At 53.3% G+C, this 22,042-nt stretch overlaps 1 protein-coding gene across 1 annotated transcript in view; it reads left to right on the top strand.

The window, feature by feature from the left end:
- Window positions 1–22,042, top strand: part of CREB3L1 (cAMP responsive element binding protein 3 like 1) — a 36,581-nt gene that overhangs the window by 1,017 nt on the left and 13,522 nt on the right. The window contains exon 2 of the mRNA XM_005898911.2: window positions 19,856–20,084. Coding sequence (XP_005898973.1) covers window positions 19,856–20,084 — 229 coding nt within the window. The remainder of the gene's footprint in view (window positions 1–19,855; window positions 20,085–22,042) is intronic.

The following is a 22,042-nucleotide window of genomic DNA, read 5'->3' as shown; positions in this document are numbered from 1 at the left end:
CACAAAGTGGTGGCGCCCTTTCCTGCGCCCCCTTTAGGACCTCGGTGGCTCTGCCTCTGGCTCTCCGCTGGGGGGCGCACAGGGGAGTGTTCGAAGGGCCAGAGACCAGACGCCCATGGGGGCGGGGGGTGGGCCAGAGCCAGACCCCGATTTTGAGCCAGACTCGGAAATTCAGGGGTGCTGCCGTGCCTGCCCCCCAGGAAATCAGGCCAGAGATTTCCCCCAGGGAAGGACCTGACCCCCAACTGGTCGGGGGCAGCACAGGGTGATCGCTCAGGAGGAGGGAGGTTTTTCTCTGGGTCTGTTTCTCAGCCCCTCGAGTCTCTCTCCTTGCGGCTTGTAACTATCCGTGTCTCCGGGCTTATGCTTCTCTTCTGTTCCCCGCGCCCACCCCCGGTAAAGAAACGTGGCTTCTTTCTTCTTCCCTCCCTCCTTCTCTCGGGCTCAGCCTTAAGGCTCTGGGATTGGGGGTGGGGTGGGAGATGGGCTCTGTAAGGGGAGAAAGCATTGGGGTTCAGAAGGGCCTGCAGAGTTGAAACGTGGACAGCTTGAGGGTTCTGAGGGGATCCCCACCCCAGGCAGTGAACTGCCTCTCTCTCTCTCATGCACTCAGTAATCATCTCAAGGGTCTCTATTTGCTGACCTCTAACTCCTGGGAGTACTATGAATTTGGCAGACAAGAGTCAAGTGCACACAGATTTAAGGGATTGGGCATCTTGGACTTCCACCTAAACTGTCCCATGCTGCTGATGGGTAAACAAGCCCAAAGACAGGAACGCGAGTCAGGGAGGCACGGAGTGAGAGGTCCCCTGGTCCTCCATTAGGCAGCAGATCCAGGTCACCCTGCTGTCTGAGGAAGGTCCCGGGTTCCAGCCAGAGAAAGCACACTTCTGCAGACAAGGAGGAGGGGAGAGAGCTTGACCTGGTAGCAGGGAGACCGGAGTTCTAGTCCCGCCTCTGCTTCTGCTTCTCCCTGGGAGCCTGGGCTGTGGTTTCCCGCCTGCGCCTGTTTCTTCGTTTACAATACATGGAGAGGTTGGATCAGTCTTTCCAAGGATGCTGTGGCCCAGGGATCTGGGGTTCCACGCACTCCTCCTGAAGCTGGTGACAGACACTGGTCAGAGGGAGGGGGGCTTGCTGGAGCGCATGCCTTTGTTGGTGGAGCCCCCTGTGAGGTTCCCTGAGCCCGCAGCAGCTCCTATTTGGGCTTTCTTCTGAATGAACTCTGCTGCCTACAGCCTCCTGCTGCGGCTGCATTGAGCCTTGTGTCCCCCAGCTGCTCATCTGGGCCTTGGTCCAGCGCAGGAAAGGGTGCGTGATTGTGATCAGACAGTGATATCCAGTACTGGGCCTGGGGAGGAAAAACTCTGCTGAGGGAGCTCCTTATCTCAGGCCCAAGCAAAGCCAGGTGAGGCAGGGGGAGAGGAAAGAATTTCTAAGAGGAAAGAAAGCTCCTGGGATGGGAATCAGGAAACTGGGTTCTAGCTGTGCTTCTGCTGCCAGCCAGCTGGGCAGTTTAGACAAGTGACTTTTCCTCCTGTGGGCCTTGGATTCTTTATCTGAAACATGGAGCTATAGAGGGCTTTCCCGTAGTGTTATTATAGAGATTTAGTGAGAAAATTGAAGATTAATGTAGGATGATGCCTGCCAGGTAAGTTTCCATAGGTAGCATGCTCTGGAGATTAATGGAAATGAATGTAAGGACTACTCCGATAGGAGTTGCTGTGTGCCCCTGAGCAAGTTACCTTCCTTTTCTGGTGCCTCCCTTTAGATATCTAAGATCCCTCCCAGTTGGGAACCCATTCCAACCTCATCCCCAACTCCCTTTTCTTTCTGCATAAGGATAGGAAAGTGTTTCCAGGGTTAAAGATGGGAATGAGTGAGGTCTGTGTGCTTCTCAGTCTGGAAGATGGAGGGTAGGTTATTCACTATCCTTAAAAATCCAGATAAAGGCCATGAAGTCACAGTAGAAACCATATATGCTCTATTACTCTATTAAAAAGGCAAAACATCAAAAAGGATGTTCACCCTGAGCACATGTGTAAGAAATATGCATGCTCTTAGAGACAGGAGAATGAGTTTCATACTCTGCATAAGTCTTGTGTGCTTGGGGGTGGCCAGGGGTGCTGTATTTTTCCTTCTATGAGGACATCTTTATCCTGTGGCAATCTAGTCTATGTGATTCTCAGAGACATCCCTGGAAAGGAGCTCCCTTTCCTGCCCAGTGAGGGGGCTTCTCCTCCCATCCCCTCCCCACTCTCCCACAGTTCCTGATGTCTACCACTCCCCCCAACTACAGCCCTCTTCCCTGGGACCCCTCAACCCCTGGGCAGGTAGGAGAGAGGGCCTGGTGTTCAGAAAACTGGGATAAAGGACCAGAGGGAGAACAGGTCACGTCCCCAGAGAGACATACGTCCTCTGGCTCAGGGGAAAGGATGACTCTGGTTTCTCTAGAAGGAAATGGCTCTGGATCCCAGAGAAGCCCCACAGCTGGGAGGGTGTGGGGAGGAGGGGAAGGCGGAAGAAGAGTTCTGTTGTCTCCGAGGGGCGCAGCAGGAAGCTGCAAGGATGTTTGCCCAGCACACTCATTCACCTCCCTGCAGCTGGGGAGGCCAGGTGTGGGAATGACTGGGACCAGGGACCAGGCCTGGAGAAGAGGGGTGTGAGAGCTAAGGCTGATCATTGTCCCCAGGCCCCCTAGCCTGGCTTCTCCTGTGCTAAGCAGGGCCGCTACCATCACCACCCCAGCCTTTGGGGGATTTAGGGAGATTAGAGAAGTATGTGCATTTGGGTGTTTCTTTGTCTGTGTGTGGGCCTTTAACAGCCCTTAAAAGAGGAGGGGTGTGTGTGTGTGTTTCTCTTTAAATTTTCACCAACAGGAAAGAGGATCCAAGGAGGAAAGAACTCTAGTCTCCAAATAGAATCTACTAGAAAAAAACTAATAGAGAAAAGCTAATGGAGGAGCCCAAATCTCAGAACCCCCATTCAGGAAGGGAGATCACTCCAGACACCTCCTCTTCTTCCAAAATGCTGAGTTTGTTGTGGGCAGCTTTGTATTTTGTTTTCGCTCCCCCTCCGCCCAGCTAGGATGTGAGCTCCTTGAGGGCAGGTGTTTATCTGTCTTGTTCATTGCTGTATCCCCCCAGTGCCTAGGGCAGTGCTTGGCACAAAGGAGGTTTCAACCAACCACTGCTGATGAATGAAAGGGAACCCAGGCCAGGCCGCACGTTCTTTAGGGAAGAGTAAAAAGGATGCTCATCTCCTCCCAGCCATCAGGGTCCTGTGGCCCATGCTGTCTCTGAAATTCAGGAAGATTTCCAATAAATTATCATTGCCTTGAATCATCCCTACCCTCGGTGCAGACTGCCATAGCCCCTGGTCTAGGATGGTCTCCAGCTGACTGATCCACAGCATATTTGAACTTGTGGCTTAGGCCTCACCCTTGAGCATGGGTTAGCTCCAAGGCTTCCATCTTCCCCCGTTGCCCATTGTTCAGGTTGCTCTGGGACACCTGGATCCACACTCACCCAGCTTAAAACTAAATCTTTTCTAGTCCTGCCCTAGGGCCTATGTACGTGCTATTCCTGACCTCTAGAATGCTTGCTCCATCTCATCTTCCTCAGTTCAGACATCACCTTGTTAGAGAAGCCTTTCCAACCACCTTAAGTGACTCCCTCCATCATTTTGTTTCAGTTCTTTGTGGCTGTTGTTGGCCATATTGCATGGCTTGCAGGATCTCACTTCTCTGACCAGGGATTGAACCCATGGCCCCTGCAGCGGAAGTGTGGAGTCAGCCACTGGACCGCCAGGGAAGTCCTTGTTTCAGCCCTTTGATTTCTTCATAGCCTATATCCCAGCTTACAGTTATCAGCTTATTGTCCATTTCCTCTGTGAGTAAGCAAGTTCCCTGAGAACAGAGACCATGTCAGTTGTGTTCATCGCCATAAACCTAGCACAGTACCATGGCACAAAATAGGCACTTAATACAGTAAAACTCTGCCGTGAGACAATAAGCCGAGTGCAGGAATTTTCAATCATGTAAAATGTGGAGTTATGTTATTGTGGGATCAATGAAAAGTAGTACTTTTCAGATGGTCTGTACTATCACAAAAAAACACAAAAGTAAAGATGTGAAACCTCAGTACATGCAGCAGACCAAACTAAGGACATTCTAAAGGAGCACAAGGCAGCCACTTCTTTACCTGCCCACAAAGATAAGAGTTTTGCCCACCTTTATTTGAGGTGGGCCCCAGGTATAGGCCAGAAGCCAAGTCTGGGTCCTGTTGCAGTGTACTTTGCTCCATTTCAAGGGTTTACTGTATTCGTAGAGAAAATGACTGCAGATCAAGGCAGTCCTTGTAAGGGAAGGGGAGACAGTTTTCGTAAAGACAGGCCTGAGTGTTCAGGACGTGTACTGATAATTCCAGAGGGGGCCCTGGATTCTCGGGTCCTGGCCTGGCCAGCCCTGAGGGTAACGGGGATACTGGATCCCACGAAAATGCTGTCTATGCCCCGTTCTGCTGTGAGGGCCCTCCGGCTTCCCTGGCCTGGCCGGGAATTTGCTTGGTTATTCTTCAATACACACATCCCATCCTTTAACAACTGGGAACCAAATGAGCGCCAGTGCTGGTCACCGTGAAGAGTGACCTCCAGCCACTCACGACCGAGTGAGAGAGACAGACATGGATGTTGACAGAGTGGCACGGATGCCACAAGGGAGCAGGGCACCAAGGGAGCCGAGGAGGCGCCCCCAGCTGGGCTGCTGGTCTTGGAAGACTCAGAGGAGATGGCCTCCACTCCCTCCCTCTCCAATACCCCATCCCCTGTTGGCAAAGGAGTTATCAGGAGGCATTTCAGCAGGGAGGACTGGGGCTGTGTCCATTTTACTGAGCCTGGTATACGGGCATTATTGTCCCTTGTGAAGATGAGAAAACCAACACTTACAGAGGAGAGGAGATCTAAATGCTCTTCTCAGGGCAGGGTCCCATGGGGTCAAGGGGGAGAAAGCCCTGTCTTCTCTACCATTCTTGTTCTGATTTGAACTTTGCCTTCTAGGGCAAGGAACGTTTGAGATTGCAGATAGCAGAGGGGCCTCGCCTTCACCCTCACCTACTCCTATCTTTAGGGCACTGTGGATGCCTAGAGCCTTAAGGGCAGAGCCAACACATTGCCTGGCCTGTGAGAGGAGAGACCCCACGTCCCTTCCCCTACGTTCTCTTCATCCTCACTCCCTGGCCTACCTGGGATCTTGGAGCTTTGCTCTCTGCAGCCCCCAGGACTCCCCAGGAGGGTCTGGCTGGCCACTGTACCAGGACAGGGAAAGATGAAGGGCACCCCACTTTGTGTATTCCCCTCCCCCATATGGTGTTTCTCCTGCAAGTCCTGGTCCCAAGTCCTCTCAGAGCATCCCTCTGTGGGACATGGCTTGCCCTTGAACCTCCCTCAAGAAACCAGCTCCAGAAGCCAGAGAACAGGCTGTTCTTCTGGCTGGCTCGGCACTCCTGGGGGCAGGATGGAGGAGGAAGGTCTGGGTGGAGTTAAGTCAAGACCACGAACATTGCTCTGGCTAGAACACGATGTAATCCACTTCAGCAGGCAGAGTAGGTAGTAGAACCCTGGAGCAGGACTGGGGAGAAGGTAGGCTTGAGGATGTCTGGTTCAGGGGAAGCTGGGAGGGCGGGCAAGATACAGCCCAGATCTCTGACCGTGAGAGAAAACAGATCAAAGGGGATATCCCTGGAATGTCAAAGATCCCGAAACTTACAACCTGGACACAGCATGTCATCCGAGAGGCCAGCTTCATGGCTGGAGCAATACTGGGCTTCCCTGCTGCCGGGTTCAGTGTGCCTCGTCCCGCAGCTCTTGCAGGACAGAGCCCTCGCTGCAGCTGCCCTGACCCTTTGGTTCTGGGCCCAGGAGCCGCTTCACCCATCACAGAGCGGCTGACACATCTGGGCTGGGCTGTGTGGTCCGACCAAACAGCTGGACAGCAGCAGCAGCTGTCCCCCACTTCCCCCTTCCAAAAGAATAACAGAAATGAAAGCAACAGTGGAGAAAGGCAGGCTCTTCAGGCCCGCATGGAGAGCCAGGAGGCAGTTTGCTTTGCTTTTCCCTTTAATGCTCATTTACTTATTTTTGGCTGTGCTAGGTTTTCACTGAGGCGTGCAGGCTTACACTAGTTGGGGCGAGCAGGGACTCCTCTATTGTTGCAGAGCGTCGGCTCTAGGAGGGCAGGTTCAGTAGTTGGGACGCAGGGGCTTAGTTGCCCCACAGTGTGTGGGATGCTCCCCTCCCAAGCCCGGGCCAGGGATTGAACGTTTGCCCTCCGCATTGACAGGTGGATTCTTACCCACCGGACCACCAGGGAAGCCCCTGGCAGGCAGTTTTAAAGCAGCAATTGAGGGGACTTGCCAGGGAGGCAGGCAGGGCTAAGCCTTCCCTGTGTGCTCCCCTCTGCGGAACGTCCCCCCTGCTCCTCACCTCATCGCCCCAGCTCACTGTGTGACCTCGGGCAAGTCCCTTCCCCTTTCCGGGCCTCAGTTTGCTTGTTGCTGAACTGGACTGAGAGTTCTTGAGGGGAGGGCAATTATTTTTGTCTACTCCCTAGTCATGGCCACAGTGATTGAGTGCTCAGGAGATGTTTATTTATTAAATAGATGGAAGGAAGAAGTGAGAAGGGGTGACGGATGAACAAGGGGGTGGGTGGGTAATGGAAGAAAGGGTACTTCCACACGTCCAGCTTTGATGGTACTTCAGGTGGCTTTTGTTTATTTATCAAGTAGTGAATCTTCACCTAAATCCCACATATGCCTTTTACTCTATCATGGACCTTTTCTTTCTGTTTTTTTCCAAGTTTCATTGACATATACTTGATTTACAATGTTGTGTTAGTTTCGAGTTTATAGCCAAGTGAATCACTTATACATACATATATATATCCATTCTTTTTCAGATTCTTTTCCCATATGGGTTATTAGAGAATATTGAGTAAAGTTCCCTATGCTACACAGTAGGTCCTTGTTAGATCTACTTGATATACAGTAGTGTGTGTATGAATCCCAATCTCCTAATTATGGTGGCCTTTTCTATATGAAATATGTCACGCACATAAGAGAATATATATATACGCATATATATGAATTACAAAGTGTAATAAAATGGACACCTAGGCACTCACTACTAGCTCAAGAAATTGACCTAGGTCTCAATATCCTGGGATCTCAAAGTTGCATGAGTTGGAAAAGTTGAGCTGCAGACTCTAAATCCACACTCCACTCTGGGCAGATCCTGGATAGGAACTCTCCTGAGACCTGGTGCCTATTCCCAGACCCCACCTAACCTGACAGCAAGTCCCAGGTCAGACGGCAGATACCTCAGAAGCCCTGGGAAGCCAAGCCATACCCGAGGTGGGTGGGGTGGCCACTAGTGGTCGATTTTAGCCCTGCCCAGACCTGGGAGCAAACTGTGGCTCTCACCGCTCGTCATCTGGGTCAGTTTGGACGGCGCCTTAACCTCTCTGAGCTTATTTTCCTCATCCATAAAGGAAAGATGACTGTAGCACACAGGGTTCTTAAGAACTCAGTCAGATAACTCTTGCAGAGTCTAGCACAGCGCACGGCACATGGCAAGCCCCCTATAAACAAAACAGTAGTTGTTTCTGGTGTTTTTATCCTGATTGTCATTGTCAGAAAGGCAGGTCCCCAGCACCGGACAGCCCTTGGAGGAATGTCCCAGCTTCATCCCTTTGCCGATCCCTAACCATGGGGGTTTTATTTGCCTGTCTGTTTGACCTCTCTGAAGCTGAAAAGCTGTCTTCTTTGGGTAAAAGCAGAAGACCCCAGGCCCTTTCTTAGGGCTCTGTCTTCCAGGACATCAGGAGAGGGATGGCCAGGGGTGGGCAAACCCGGAAACCCGGGTGAAGACCCAGTGCATGGAATGGGGGCCCATATTTTGTGTCTGGCCCCGTACTAGGTGGGACTGGGGCGGCAGAAAAATCCACCACTCCTTCTACACCCAGTGTTGTCACGTGTCCTTAAGAGCACAAGCTCTGCAGCCAGAGCTTAGGTTCAAATCCTGGCTCAACCACTCGCTTACTCTCACTTCTCTGTGCCTCAGTTTCCTCAACTGTTAAATGGCAGTACTGATAGTACTTACCTGGTCTTCTGAAATTTGGATCAGGTACTGCATGGAAGGAGCTAGAACAGCTGTTGTTCAGTCTCTAAGTTTATCCAACCCATTGCGACCCGACGAACTGCAGCATACCAGGCTTCCCTGTCCTTCCCTATCTCCCAGAGTTTGCTCAGACTCATGTCCGTTAAGTTGGTGATGCCATCCAACCATCTCATCCTCTGTCACCCCCTTCTCCTTTTGCCTTCCATCTTTCCCAGCATCAGGGTCTTTTCCAATGAGTTGGCTTTTCACATCAAGTGTCCAAAGTACTGGAGCTTCAGTACCTGGCATATAAATATCAACTATCATTATTATTATTAGGTATACTATATGCCAGGCCTATGTGAAGCCCTGCAGTGGGTTCAGGATAAAATCCATCCTGTATCTGACCTTCAAGGTGGTTAAAGTTTAGAAGGAGAGATGGGCCCCATTGTGGATAATTAGAGTTCAAGGCATGATATTAACCAGTGACCTAACCGTCTATGAGTGCTACACTGAAGATGGATAGGATTCTTCCAGCTGGATGATCAAGGAAGGCTTCCTGGGGGAAGCAGCACCAAGTTGGACCTTAAAAGATGATAGGAGTTAGAATGAGGAGATAAAGGGTAAAGGCCTCCCAGGTACAGGGAATGATACAAGCAAAAAGCCCTGCAGCCATGGAGCTTCTAGCCTGTTTAAGGAGCCATCCAACTAGGCTGGAGGGAAAGGAAAGATGAGGCATTCCAGCTACAGTGGGAAGTTGAGATCAATCTGTAACAGACCTTGAATGCTGTGCTTAGGAACTGGGAGTGTTTTCAGCTGGCAGAAGGGGGCCAACGCAAGTTTTCAAACAGAGTTCTGAGCTGGACAGGGTGGTGGTCCCAGCTGTCCTGAACTGTCTCAGTGCTAGGAGGTCTAGCGTCCATTAGGATAACCCAGCTATCTGCCTGTCTGCATGAACAGGGCCTCTCCCACCAGACAGACAGCACCGTGGGCCCTCTCTGTGCCCAGAGCAGGCCGAGGCAGCAGCAGACCCCAGGGCCCTTCTCTCCTCTGATCTCTACCCCCTGCCCTGATGTGACTCGCACACTGGCCAAGAGCACCAGTTCCCTGCTGACTGCCTCATCCCCAGCACTCAGGGCCAGGCTGACCTGGGGAGGCCCAAGGCAGCTCCACCCTTGCAGAGATACAAGCTGTCCTAGCTCTGATCTGAACCATGTCCTGCCTCCTGGCCCAGCCCCAAGACCTTAAGGGGGTTCCCTTACCCCCACATTACAATTCAAGACCCTCCACTATCAGACCAAGTGTGTCCTTATTGACCTTGAAGGAACCTAGAAGGATCTGAGCCCTCCCTCTGAGCCCAGCCCAGCTTGGCACCTCCTCTCCTTGGCCCTCCCACCAATCAGCTGGGACAAGATACCCCTTCCATCACCCTCCCAGAGAGGAGGATCAACCCTGCCCTCTACCACCCCAAAGGCTTCACCCCTCTCTCTCCCAGGGCTGCAAATCAGTTCCACATTTGGGATCTGGCAGGCATTATCTGCTCAGAACTTTCCCCTCCCAGTTAGCTCAGTCTTCCATCTCCCCACCATCGGTCATGGTCAGCCCATGGGGTGTGCAGAAGGGGAAGGGCTTTTTAAAAATTTTTTGGCCTTTGGCAACCCCTTCAGAGGCCTGAGAGGGAGCTGGACTGAGGCAAGGTACCAGAGGGACAGTGGACGCGAGGTTCTCCCGGGGAGAGATGAAAGAGGAAGGGCAGGGGTTGGGCAGAGGCAGAGCTTGAGCAAGCAGATGAGGGGCTGAGGGGCTGGGGGTAGTGAGGGAAGGACCGAGGTAGTTCCCAGCTCAGCACATTCCTGAGACATCTGGACGTGCTGGAAGGGCCCCAGCTGGCCTGATGGCTGTGGCTCCAGCTTCCCCACTCTGTGATGTCAGGACCCAGCGTTTCCCCCTCCTCTCAGAGTCCCACTGGCCTAGGGTCCACCTCGGGGCCGCGTGCTGGACCTCTCACCCCCAGGGAGCAAGAAAGAAACCCTTGGGGCAGTGGAGTCAGAGGAGGGCCTGGCCTGAGGCAGGAGGCAGACATTAAAGACCCAGGGCTTTGCCCAAGCAACTGACTCAAGGAGATTCCTCCTCTGGGCTGATGATGCCTGCCCCTCCCTTCTCCTTGGAGGGGAGATGGAGACAGGGTGGAGACTCTGGGAACAGCTGCATACCTGGGGCGATGTGGTCCTGGGCAAGTCCATTCCCTTTCTGACTCTCCGTTTCCCTCTCCGTAATAATAACAATAATAATAACTACATTTGAAGGGAGCCTTCTCTGTATCCTGCACTGCACAAAGCACTTGGCAAGTGTGACCTCATTTGACCCTCACAGCAACCTCACCAGTGCTGGGGTAGGTATAAATACTCCTAGTTTATAGCTGAGACAGAGGCTCAAAGAGGTTAAGTAATTTGCCCAAGGCTACACAGCAGGCAGCAGAGCTGGGATTAGAACAGGGTCTGTCCGCTCATAACCATTAAACTCCATCGCCTCCACAAGGAAAAGGGGATGGACGTGATGATGCCAGAATTCCTTTCAACTCTTAAGATTGTAATGATTTCTTTTGGCTATCGTGGAGCTCTTCGAGAAGGGCAGGGGCAGGCATTAGTCACACACTGGGTGGGGGAAGGAGAGCAGAGGCCGCTGGCTTTGAAGCATCAGATGGGTCAGGCATCTTTGGAGGTTCCTCCTCCAGAGAAGTCCAACCCCCTCAGAGTCACAGCCCGATCCCCAGCCGAGCCCAGGGGTCCCACACCTTCCCTGAAGGAAGGGAGTAAATAAGGAGAGAGAGAATGCAACTTCTTCCAAAAATAAAACCTGAGGACAACTCAGACAGGCCGGGACCGCTGAGGAAGCCAGAGGCCAAACGCTGAGTGCACAGAGGAGAGGGAAGAGGCCAAGGGAATTCCAGCCAGAGCCCGGTGGCAGGCTCCGGCCCAAAAGGGCCTTCCAGCTGGCCAGGGGCCGGGAGAGCAGCCCAGCCGGCTGGCCACTGGGCTCCATTTATACTCTTGGGCCTGGCCTAAGTCTGGGGACAGTGCCTCCAGCGCTGAGTTGGGGGCTGTGTTCCCCGGGGACCCGGTCTGGCTGGGGCTTAAGAGAGCAAAGCCTTGGGAAGGAACAACCCGGAGAATGGGTACAATGGGCCCCACTAGGGAGGAGCTGAGGGAAGGTGTCCAGACACATGGAAACTCTGCCTGGAGCAGGAGCAAGCTGGCATCAGAGCGGAATTCAGGGCAGTTCATTCCTGGAGGCTCAGCTGCAGAAAAAAACGCCTCCGTCCCTTTGCTCCCTGGCTCTTTCCTTCATTCACCCACTCGCTCAGTCAGTCACTCGGCAAACAGCTGAGCACCTGTGATGTGCTGGGACTGGTGCTAGACTTTGGAGACACAGATGAGGATTGGACACAGCAAGACCCAGAGGTGACACGGCTGGATCATTTCAAGCGACACTAAGGAGCTTCTCAACTAACCTAAGAGCCAAAGGGAGTCATTAGTGGACAGTGAGCAAGGAAGTCGCATCGTCATATTTATGTTAGAAGATCCCTCTTGATGCAAGGTGGAGACTGTTCGAGAGACAGAGCAGAGTTCAAGCCTTGAACCTACCTTCAGAAATGGGTGGTCACACTGCTAGTCAGGAAGCCTTCTGTGAACAGGAACTGGGCTTAGTTCATCTCTGTGTCCGCAGGGCTGGTGCACAGTAGGTCCTCAGTAAACCCTGAACAAATGCATAAATGATGAATAAGTGGCAGGCGGGAACACTCACCACTACACTAACGAAGATAAATGATGAATAGATGGATGGGATTAGACGCCCTGATTCTCCCGCAGTCTCCAGTGCCAGTCCTGGCACTTAGTCTCCAGTGTCCTGAGCTGTCCCGCAGGGATCCTCTGGCCATTGCCTGTGGACCAACATCTCCAGCAGCCAGACCATGGGCTTCTGTGCCCTCAGTGGTGCCAGTCACAGCTAATCCCAGCCCTGGGCGGCGGCACTAACTGCCATCGCTTCCTCCTGCCCAGACAGTACCTGGCACCCGCCCCAGGGTTGGGCCACAGCACATGGGCCGCCTGGTTAGGAGATGCCAGGGGCTGGCTGGGAACCTGCCGGCCAGCTCCCCACTTTCCTGAGGGCCCCGTGGCCTGGCCAGGGATGGGCTCACAAAGTCAGGAGGGGGAGTTGGAGAGCCTAACAGGACAGGGGGAGCTGGAGAGACCGTGGCCCATTCTCTGCACAGTGGCAGCCCGTGGTGGGTACCAGCTGCCCTTCCCTCTCCCCCCTTCCTTTCTCTAGCACACAGGCACAGAAAAGCTCGTTCCCCATGCGGCGCCCTCTCCCAGCCCCAGGCCAGCCCAGGAATCCCAAGGCTCCCTCACTGGGGGGTCACATGACTCAGGCGTGTGGCTTGGCACAGTCGGCATTCGGTTCTGTGGTGGTGTGAGATGTTGTATGTGTTCCTGTAAGAATGTGCATGAGCACGTCTGTGACCGTGACTGGGGTGACCACACGTGTGTGTGTGCGCGCATGGGAGTCTATGTCTGTCTGATCACATATGAGGAGTGTGTCCTTGTTGGTTCTTAGTGGCTGCCGGTGTCAGCCTGTGTGAGCCCAGAGAGGGTATGTGTATTGATCCAACAGCACCTGTGCCGTGCTGTATAGAGAGCAGTCTGAATGTGTCTACGGGTAGGGATCTCGGGCTGCGTGGTCAGGGAGGTGGGGTTTCCCTGTGTAAGAAGGAACCTCACAGCCCACATCTGTGTAGCATGTGCACACGCGTACACGCATGCGTGCACGCGCACACACACACACACACACACACACACGGAAGCGTTTCTGCTTATTTGGACTTGGGCTCTGTGGTGAAGAGTTCGTTCGGTAGGGGGAAAATATGAAACCTCAGCAGCTGCCTTCCCGGGGCCTGTGGGGAATGGGGGATGAGAGTGAGGTTGGAGCTTGGAACAATGTGCTTCCCTTCACCCCCCATACCCTGCCAGGAAGGCTCAGGGAGGGGCTGGCTCCAGGGATGAGGAAAACCAGCTCCATCCCTTCATGATCCCCAGAGAGGCCAGGGCAGAGGAAAGAGCCCACTTTCTGAGGACTAGTCCACTTCACCCTGTGCCTGCCATCCCTGCCTTAATAGGAACACAGGGGAAACAGGCCTGGACAGAAGGCACCACCTGCGCCTGCCCAGATCTCAGAGCACAGCTGGATCTTGAACTGGGGTCTCCTGAGTCTGAGTCCAGGGCAGCCTTCCAGTCTAGCTCTGGGAGGATGCCTGGGTCTCACCTGCAGCCCCCTCCCCTCAAATGACTGGATGAATGTGTGCTAGTCGCTCGGTCACCAGGCTCCTCTGTCCATGGAATTTCCCAGACAAGAATATTGGAGTGGGCTGTCATTTCCTCCTCCAAGGGGTCTTCACGAATCAGGGATCGAACCGGAGTCTCTTGCACAGCAAGCAGACTGGTTACTGTCTGAGCCATCAGGGAAGTCAAATGACTGGAGAGTGATGCTAAAAGGCTGGGAGGGCCTGTTTGATAACTGTGTACCCAGGGGCCCACCTCCCTTCCCCAAGCCCCTCCCTGTTCTCTCTTGACCCTACCCCCACCCCACCCCCACACAGGGCACAACAGTGACTCAGACTGGTGGCCCCTCAGCTTGAAATAGGGGCAATTTTCTAGTGACCACGAGGCAAGTAACCGTCCGGGAATGTATGAGGGGGGTAGCCTGCGGGGGAGGGGAAGGGCTCTCCTCCCGTCTCTCAGCAGAGCTCACTCTCTCGGAAGGAATGTCCGGGCTCGGCATTCCCCGCCGCCCCCCCCTCCCCCCAATCCTTATCCCACAGCTCAGCCTGGACCCACTCCGGTCTCCTCCCTCCTTTCCCCAAACAGACTGCATCAGCCTGGACCCGGGGAGGGGCAGAAGCCCGTGATGGGGGCGCAGCCACGCCGACGTTCTAGGGGGCCTGAGAGAAGGGGGCGCTCTGAGGCTGCGGCAGCTTGAGTGGGGGAGACTCCTTTCCCATACACATCCTCAGCGGACAGCCGCGCCCCCAGAGCTTTCCCCTCGCTCTGCATCGACTCTCTAGAAGGAATTCGAGCTGGGGAACCGAGAGGAACCTCAGACGGCGCTATTACCGCCCCAGGAGTGTCTCGCCTCCCACCTCTCCCAGGGAAAGAGACCCCGCTCCCATCAGTGAGCCCCAAGCTAGGATGACTCCAGGAGGGAAAGAAGGAGCTGGAAGAGCCGCGAAGGAAGTTAAGAGTTGGGATCCAGCCTCCCTTTTTCGAGCTGGAGATGTCCGAGGAGACCCCCTCCGTCTTCACTTCCCCGTGCGGGGCTGAGGCCAGGCCAACTGATAAGGGACTCGGCACCGTAGGACTGCCAGGCCCATGGGCAAGCTCAGATGGGCCGTCTCTGCCTCTGCCCCAGGTGCAGGCAGGGACGCAAGACCAGACCCAATCCATACACTCCGCCCTTATCATCCCCGCGCCAACCGCGGAGGCCGAGGACCCTCCCAGGCAAAAGGCCAGGTTCTCCTCCCACCTCCTTGCCGCCGCTCCAGCGGCAGGCCTCGCGCAGCCTCCTCCCATTGGCCCAGACCTCCGCAGATCCGGCCAATGAGCAGGCTGGATTCCGGCACGGGGCGGCCCCCCGCGCACCCGCGTTAACTTCCCTTGGGCCAACGCTGGGCAGGCAGGTCCTGGTCCTTCTTTAATCTTAAAGGGCCGGCTGCTGAGACCCGGTCTCGGGAGGAGATGCTGCCTACGGGGAGGGGTGTGCGGGACCTCGAGCCCCGAGAGCTCGGGACCTCGCCTCCAAGAGAGTGGAACCGGCGCCGGCTGCGCGTGGCCGCCGAGAGGGAGCTTATGTTGGCAAGACTCTTGGAAAAAGTCTTTTAACAAGGAGGGAAACAAATCATAATATTTCCTTCTCTGGCTTCCCACCCTGGTTGCTTGGAAAGGCACCCCCATAAGAACGCTCACCCCCAGTAGAACTCGGTACCCCTCAGAACAGTAGGTAGGATCCTGCCTCCCACCCCTGTCGTGTCTGAAACCTGAACTTTCTGTGTGTGAACTGGAGGACGAGCTGGTTGTAGTTTTTTGGGGGGTAGGGAGGCGGGACAAGGAGTCTTGCTGGAGCTTAGGAGGCCTGAGATCTCCAGAGGGGGCCGTCTGGGGTTTGGGGTGGGGAAGGTGGTTACAGAGGAAGAGAAGAGGTCAAGAAGAAGTTGCTCCGCTATTCCTGTGCAGCCCCAGAGCTGTTGGTAACCCCTCCCTCAACATCACGGCCTCACTATGTGATGGTCATAGGTCCCTCTCTGGACCTTAGCTTCCTCATTAGCAAGTGGGAGGGGGGGCGTGGACCATGGGTTTTCTCAGGGCCCTTCTGCCTCTAAATTGATGGTGTAAACCATAACTGGCTGAGAGGCCAGGCATCAGATAGAAATAGGGGTGATGGGACATGCCCACCGTCGCCACCGGAGGTCCACCCAGCACACAGGGAAGTCCTGAGCAAGGAAGCCCTGGTTCTCTAAGTGTCCCCTGCCCCCTCCACTGCCTGACCCTTGGCCGCCCTCCCTTCCACTTGGCTCCCCCTCTGGAAGCTCTGTCCGGCTGGGCCTTGGCTGCTGTCTCCAGCAGGTGGGTGGGGGCCACTCACAAAGTGGGGCCAACTGAGCTCCCTCAGCAGGTTCCCTATGGGCACCCCATAAGGGGTCTCTGAGAAGGACTGGCTTATCTGCATGGAGCTGAATCCTTGAGGGACCCTGGCCCAGACTGGAGGAAGCCTCTCTCCTCTCCCAGGCCCCGGAAATGGGCTTGGCAAACCCTTATCGCCTGAGACGCAGCTGCTGAAGAAATACCTTAGCAGCTGACTCACTGGGCTCCTCACAGCCCTCTCCCACTGGGCCCCACATCAGGCCTTTGAGAGACCCTGAGAGAAAGAGAAGGAAAGAGAGAGAGAGGGCGCCCCCAGCTGGGCTGGCCCAGACCCCGCCAGAGGTGCGGCCCGCACCGTCCAGCCTGTGACTGTGTGTTTGGGGGGCCTGGTGGACGGCCTTCGGCTGGGATCGTTATTATTCTTAGAGACTTGTTCAGCCTCTGACGTCCAGGTACTACCTCACCCCAGGCATTGATGGATCATTGACACACTGGTGGTGTTGCCCTCTGGGGTACAAGGCCCTGTCCCTCCACCAAGAGTTGAGTGTCTGTCCTGGGCCAGGGGCTGGGACCCAGCAGGTGAACAAGTGCAGACCCTAGCTCAGGGAGTTCACAGTCCAGCAGACGAGCAATTCCTGACCAGGGGAAAGGCCGGTGCCACTGGGGAAGGACTGGGTGGTGGCGGGTTGTGGACCCTTCACTGCCTTCCTTGGCTCCCTGGGCCTCAGTTTCCCTATCTGCCAAATGTAGATATGCAACTTCCTTGTCTCTTTGGATAGTTGTGAGGATTATATAAGACGGTGCCTATGAAAGCACTTTGGAAAGTTAACATCACAAGACAAATGCAGGCTAGTGATCTTAAGTTCTGACAAGCTGGGGAGAGGTGAGAGTGCTTAAGTCAATGGATTTGTGAACTCATTTTATCCTGGATTCTCTGATTTGGGGGGGAGGACCAAACCACCTCCCTGCATTGGCTCCAGGCTCAGTTCACCTCAGGCCCAGGGTTAGGCTTTTCGTAAAACAGCAATTATTGAGCACCCACTGCATACGAGGCCCTGTTCTCAGTGTTATAGGTCTACTGTGCAGGTGTATTTGTATGTTATTTGGATACATGTGTTTCATGCATTTCCTCACTTTATCCTCATAATCCTATGAGGGTAGCATTAAGCACCTAATGCATATTTGATCCTCATAACAACACTATGAGGTTGGAACTATTATTTTCCCCATTACAGATGAGGAAACTGAGGCCTAGAAAAGTGAATTAACTTAGCAAGGAGTGAGCTAAAAGTCTTGAGCCCCTGAATCTTATTCTTACACCAAGGGCTTTTCTGATCATCCCTTCCAGACTAGGACAAGTGCCAATTATTCCAGGCCAGAAAGCTTCTTACCCATTCACCAGCTTGGACCCCCAGGGTCAGAAGCAAAACCCCAGCAAATTCATTCAGTCAGTGAAAAACGAATGAACAGGAGGCTTCCCTGTGGTTAAGACTCTATGGCTGCCATTGCAGGTGGGGGCAGAGGGGTGGGTTCGATCCCTGACTGGGGAACTAAGATCCCACGTGCAGCCCAGAGCGGCCAAAAAAAGAAAAATGAAGAACACTAACGTGTCCTTACATATTTATAATTTGCTGCAGTCCATGGGGTCGCTAAGAGTCAGACATGACTGAGACATTCACTTTCACTTTTCACTTTCATACATTGGAGAAGGAAGTGGCAACCCATTCCAGTGTTCTTGCCTGGAGAATCCCAGGGACAGGGGAGCCTGGTGGGATGCCGTCCGTGGGGTCACACAGAGTTGGACACGACTGAAGTGACTTAGCAGCAGCAGCAGCAGAGAGAAAAAACAAGAACTTCCTATGTACCAGCTGCTGCTGGATGCTTTATTAATAAGAGGTTTGTTGAGTAATTACTATGTACCAGGAACTATTCTAAGTGCTTTACATATATTAACTTGTTTAATCCTCACAATAACCTTAGCAGATAAGAACTATTATCACCCCCACTGTACAAAGGAGGAAATGAAGCATAGAAACATTGATCAACTTTCCTAGGATCACGGAGACCAGTATTTTTCAGACTATTTTGTTTCTGAGAAATATATTTTACATCCTTCTCATGAACATACACACACCCATAACTGAGATAAAAATTTACCACGTATTTAACTTCCCTATGTGCAGCCACCCTGGTATTTTTCTAATCTATTTTGTTCTGTTTTCTTTTTCCTTAAATTCTGGTCATGACCTGCTTCACAACCCACTACTGAGTCACCCCCTGCAGTCTGAACGGCATTGAGTCATAGCGAGGTCAGGGCCAGGATTCAAACCAAGTGATATGGCCCTGGGGCCTGATCTCTTGGCAGAAAGAATGTCTGGGAAAACGGAAACACTGGAGGCATGAGGACAAGTGAGGACCCTACCGATGAGGGGAGCAGCTGTTCAGTCACTCAGTTGTGTCCGACTCTGTGATCCCAAGGACTGCAGCTCACCAGGCTCCTCTGTCCTCCACTATCTCCCAGAGTTTGCTCAAACTCATATCCATTGAGGGGAGCAGAGTCCTCGATAATCTCCCCACCTTGCATTCCAGCAAAAGAGAATAGAATACAAAAGTCACTGATAACGCCTTCGGAATGCAAACTTGCTGGCGGAGGTAGAGTTATTCTTTAGTACTTAGTTCCTTAGTCTTCTTGTGACAGAAGTAGGGTGGGCTGAGAAGCAGGCTTGGGCAATCTAAGCGATTTGACCAAGGTCACAGGGCCAGAATTATAGCCGTGTGTCCTATCGCTTGGATTCTTTCACACCATCCAGGGCACAACCTTGAGGATACCGCCAGAGAGGTTGGGGACGTCAGTGGAGGTGGTGGTGACGGTAATGTGCTGATGCAGTAACAGTAGAGATAGAAAGGATGATAGTTGGGGGACTTACCTGGTAGTCCAGCGGCTAAGATTACCCCGAGCTCCCAATGCAGGGGGCCAGGTTCAATTCCTGGTCAGGGAATTAGATCCCTCATGCTGCAACTGTGGGATCCTGGCCACCTGGGTTCACGTCCCAGTCTGAGGTACACGCTTTCGGTGGGAAGAGTGATGGGGAGGTTGCAGGTGTCGACTAAAAAAGATGCACAACAGGAGAGTTGGGAGTTAAGTTTTATTTGGGGGCAAAATGAGGACTGTAGCCCAGGAGACAGCACCTCAGACAGTTCTGAGAAACTGCTCCAAAGAGGATGTGGGGGAAGATCAATGCATATGATTCTGGTGAAGGGGGCGTTCCCACTTAACTTACAAAAGGTGTTCTGCTAGTCATGAGGAGCTGATGTCACCAATGAAGAGATTTAGTGCTTGTCTAGATATGAGGAGATGCAAGGACTGGGATCATGAAATCAGTTGCTGAAAATATTTAACTCTCTAAAGACCTGTGTCACTCATTTTTCTGGAGCGTAGAGTGCCTGACTCTCCTCCCTGAACTCCCGTCAGGGCGTGTCAAAGGTCAACAGCTGCAGTAGCACAGCGTTCAATCTCCACAGATGGTGGTTTAGTTGCTCTAGTTGCTTTAGTTGCTTCAGTCATGTCCAAGTCTGTGCGACCCCATAGACGGCAGCCCACCAGGCTCCCCCGTCCCTGGGATTCTCCAGGCAAGAACACTGGAGTGGGTTGCCATTTCCTTCTCCAATGCATGAAAGTGAAAAGGGAAAGGGAAGTCGCTCAGTCGTGTCCAACTCTTAGCGACCCCATGGACTACAGCCTACCAGGCTTCTCCGTCCATGGGATTTTCCAAGCAAGAGTACTGGAGTGGGGTGCCATTGCCTTCTCCATTGGTTGCTCAGTCATGTCCAACTCTTGGTGACCCTATGGACTGCAGCCCACCAGGCTCCTCTGCCCATGGGATTTTCCAAGCGAGAATCCTGGAGTGGGTGGCCAGATGGCAAATAGCCTTGGTAAGCGCCCTTTTGTTGTTGACACAGGGACCACGGTGGATAAGCTGACCCCCTCTTCCCCCCTCTTCCTCCCCTAGCACTTCCCCGAGCACCTGGACCACTTTGCAGAGAACATGGAGGACTTCTCCAACGACCTGTTCAGCAGTTTCTTTGATGACCCTGTGCTGGACGAGAAGAGCCCTCTCCTGGACATGGAACTGGACTCCCCCACGCCGGGCATCCAGGCCGAGCACAGCTACTCCCTGAGCGGTGACTCGGCGCCTCAGAGCCCCGTCGTGCCCATCAAGATGGAAGACACCACCCAAGGTAAGAAGGGGTGGCAGGGCCCAGGACCCCAGACCCAGAAAAGCCACTCACAGCCACCTCTCAAGGGAGACCGTCCTCCATGTTTCAGCTCTTCCTCAGGTCCAACCCAGAAGGGCCCTTGTCAAGAGGCTCTTCCACTGACTTGATGTGCAAAGGGGCAGGTCCCAGACCAGCAGCATCACCTGGGAACTCGTTGGAAAGGCGGGTTCTCGGGTCCCACCCAAACCTGCCAGATCAGAAACCCTGTGGGGAGGGTCCAGGCTTCCAGGTGATACCGACTGATGCTTAGGTCCGAGAACCAGTCTTAGATGAAACAGCTGAGGGGCTGGGGTGGGGAGGATTAAACAGTACATATGAACAAGTTACCAAGACTCTAGAACCTTACCACCTCCTCCCACTGTGCAGTCCTCTGAGACGTTACCTGGGAGAGCCACCCGCACCCCACCTACTTCTACTCCGGAAGGCGGAGTTCCCTAAAGCTCTCCTCTGCCCACCTCTTCCCCTGTTATGCAAAGGACCCTTTGAGTCTTTCCTCTCAGGCGATCAACATTCGAGAACGCCAGCCTGCGCCCTCCCTAGAAATGGTCTCTTGGGGTGTTTCCTCAGATACAGGTGGTGCTGGCTCCTTCCTGTTTGGCTGGGTGATCCTGGACTCAGCCTTTATAAGCCTCAGTTTCTTCATCTCAAATGGGAATAACAGTAAATGTTTCGATAGCACTGTCCAGTCTACAAAGTGCCTTCCTGTTAATTATTTCGTTTATTTCTCACAACTCACAGGTGAGGTCAGAGTCACTTTAATCATACTCCCTATTTGTCTGGTAAGGGAAATGAGACTTCGGGAAAGCTGAGTTGTTTTGGTCACGCACATAGTAAAATGCAGAGCAGGGACCTGGGAGCAAGCAGGCCCCCTGGTTCTAAACCTCATACCCTTGCCACCACCACACTTGCCAGCCTTAAGGGGCAGTAAGGGGTACTGGCTTTGGTGTGCATCCCAGTGCCTCTACCAGCTACTGTGTGACCTTGAACAAGTTGCTTAACTTCTCTGAATCTCAATTATCAAACGAAGACATAAATAGCTTGAGAATTCTGGCTCATATATATATATATATATATATATATGGAAGTGAAAGTGATAGTCACTCAGCCATGTTCCAGACTTTGTGGACTGTAGCCCGCCAGGCTCCTCTGTCATGGAATTCTCCAGGCAAGAATACTGGAGTGGGTTGCTGTTCCCTTCTCCTGGAGATCTTCTGGACCCAGAGATCGAACCCAGGTCTCTCGCGTCGCAGGTGAATTCTTTACTGTCTGAGCCACTAGGGATGTCCCTATATAAATATATTTATGTGTGTGTATCTATATATACATTTGTTGTTATTTAGTCTCTAAGTGTTTCTGACTCTTTGCAACCCCATGGACTGCAGCACACCAGGCTTCCCTGTCCTTCACTATCTCCGTATGAATAATTTGTGGCTATTTCATTGTGTATATAAAGTCCTATTAAGACAATAGTGGCTAGAACCATGAACAGGGTTCCCTTCCCTTCAGAGGACAATGGTCTTAAGTGGAGTTTTTAAATTTTCTCATCTATTAAGTGGACAGAAGAGCAGTGCTGGCCCCCAGAGTTGATGGCAGGAATACACAAATTCATATGCATCGAGAGCTGGGAATCGGTCCCAGTGCACGATGTGTGAGCTGCTTCTGAGGGTCTTTGAGATTGCCCAAGGGCAGAGACAGGCCCTTATACCCTGCCCCATCCCCCCGCTTGAGGGCAGGGACACCTGCTGGGGCTTTAAGAGGCTCCAGGGCTCGTGGCTGTGGAGGTTCCAGCAGTGTCCCTACATGCCCTGACCTCAGCCCTGCCATCTGGAGGTCACCTCAATGGGGCGGCGGACCCCAGCCTGGGGAAGGGCAGCATGTGGGGTGCACCGCTTCCCAGCCGGGCAACTCCTCGCCACCCC

Source organism: Bos mutus, chromosome 15 (genome assembly GCF_027580195.1).
Source record: "Bos mutus isolate GX-2022 chromosome 15, NWIPB_WYAK_1.1, whole genome shotgun sequence".
NCBI classification, from domain to species: Eukaryota; Metazoa; Chordata; class Mammalia; order Artiodactyla; family Bovidae; genus Bos; species Bos mutus.
The sequence above is the reverse complement of the archived record's forward strand: the minus strand, read 5'-3'. Positions and strand labels throughout refer to the sequence as shown.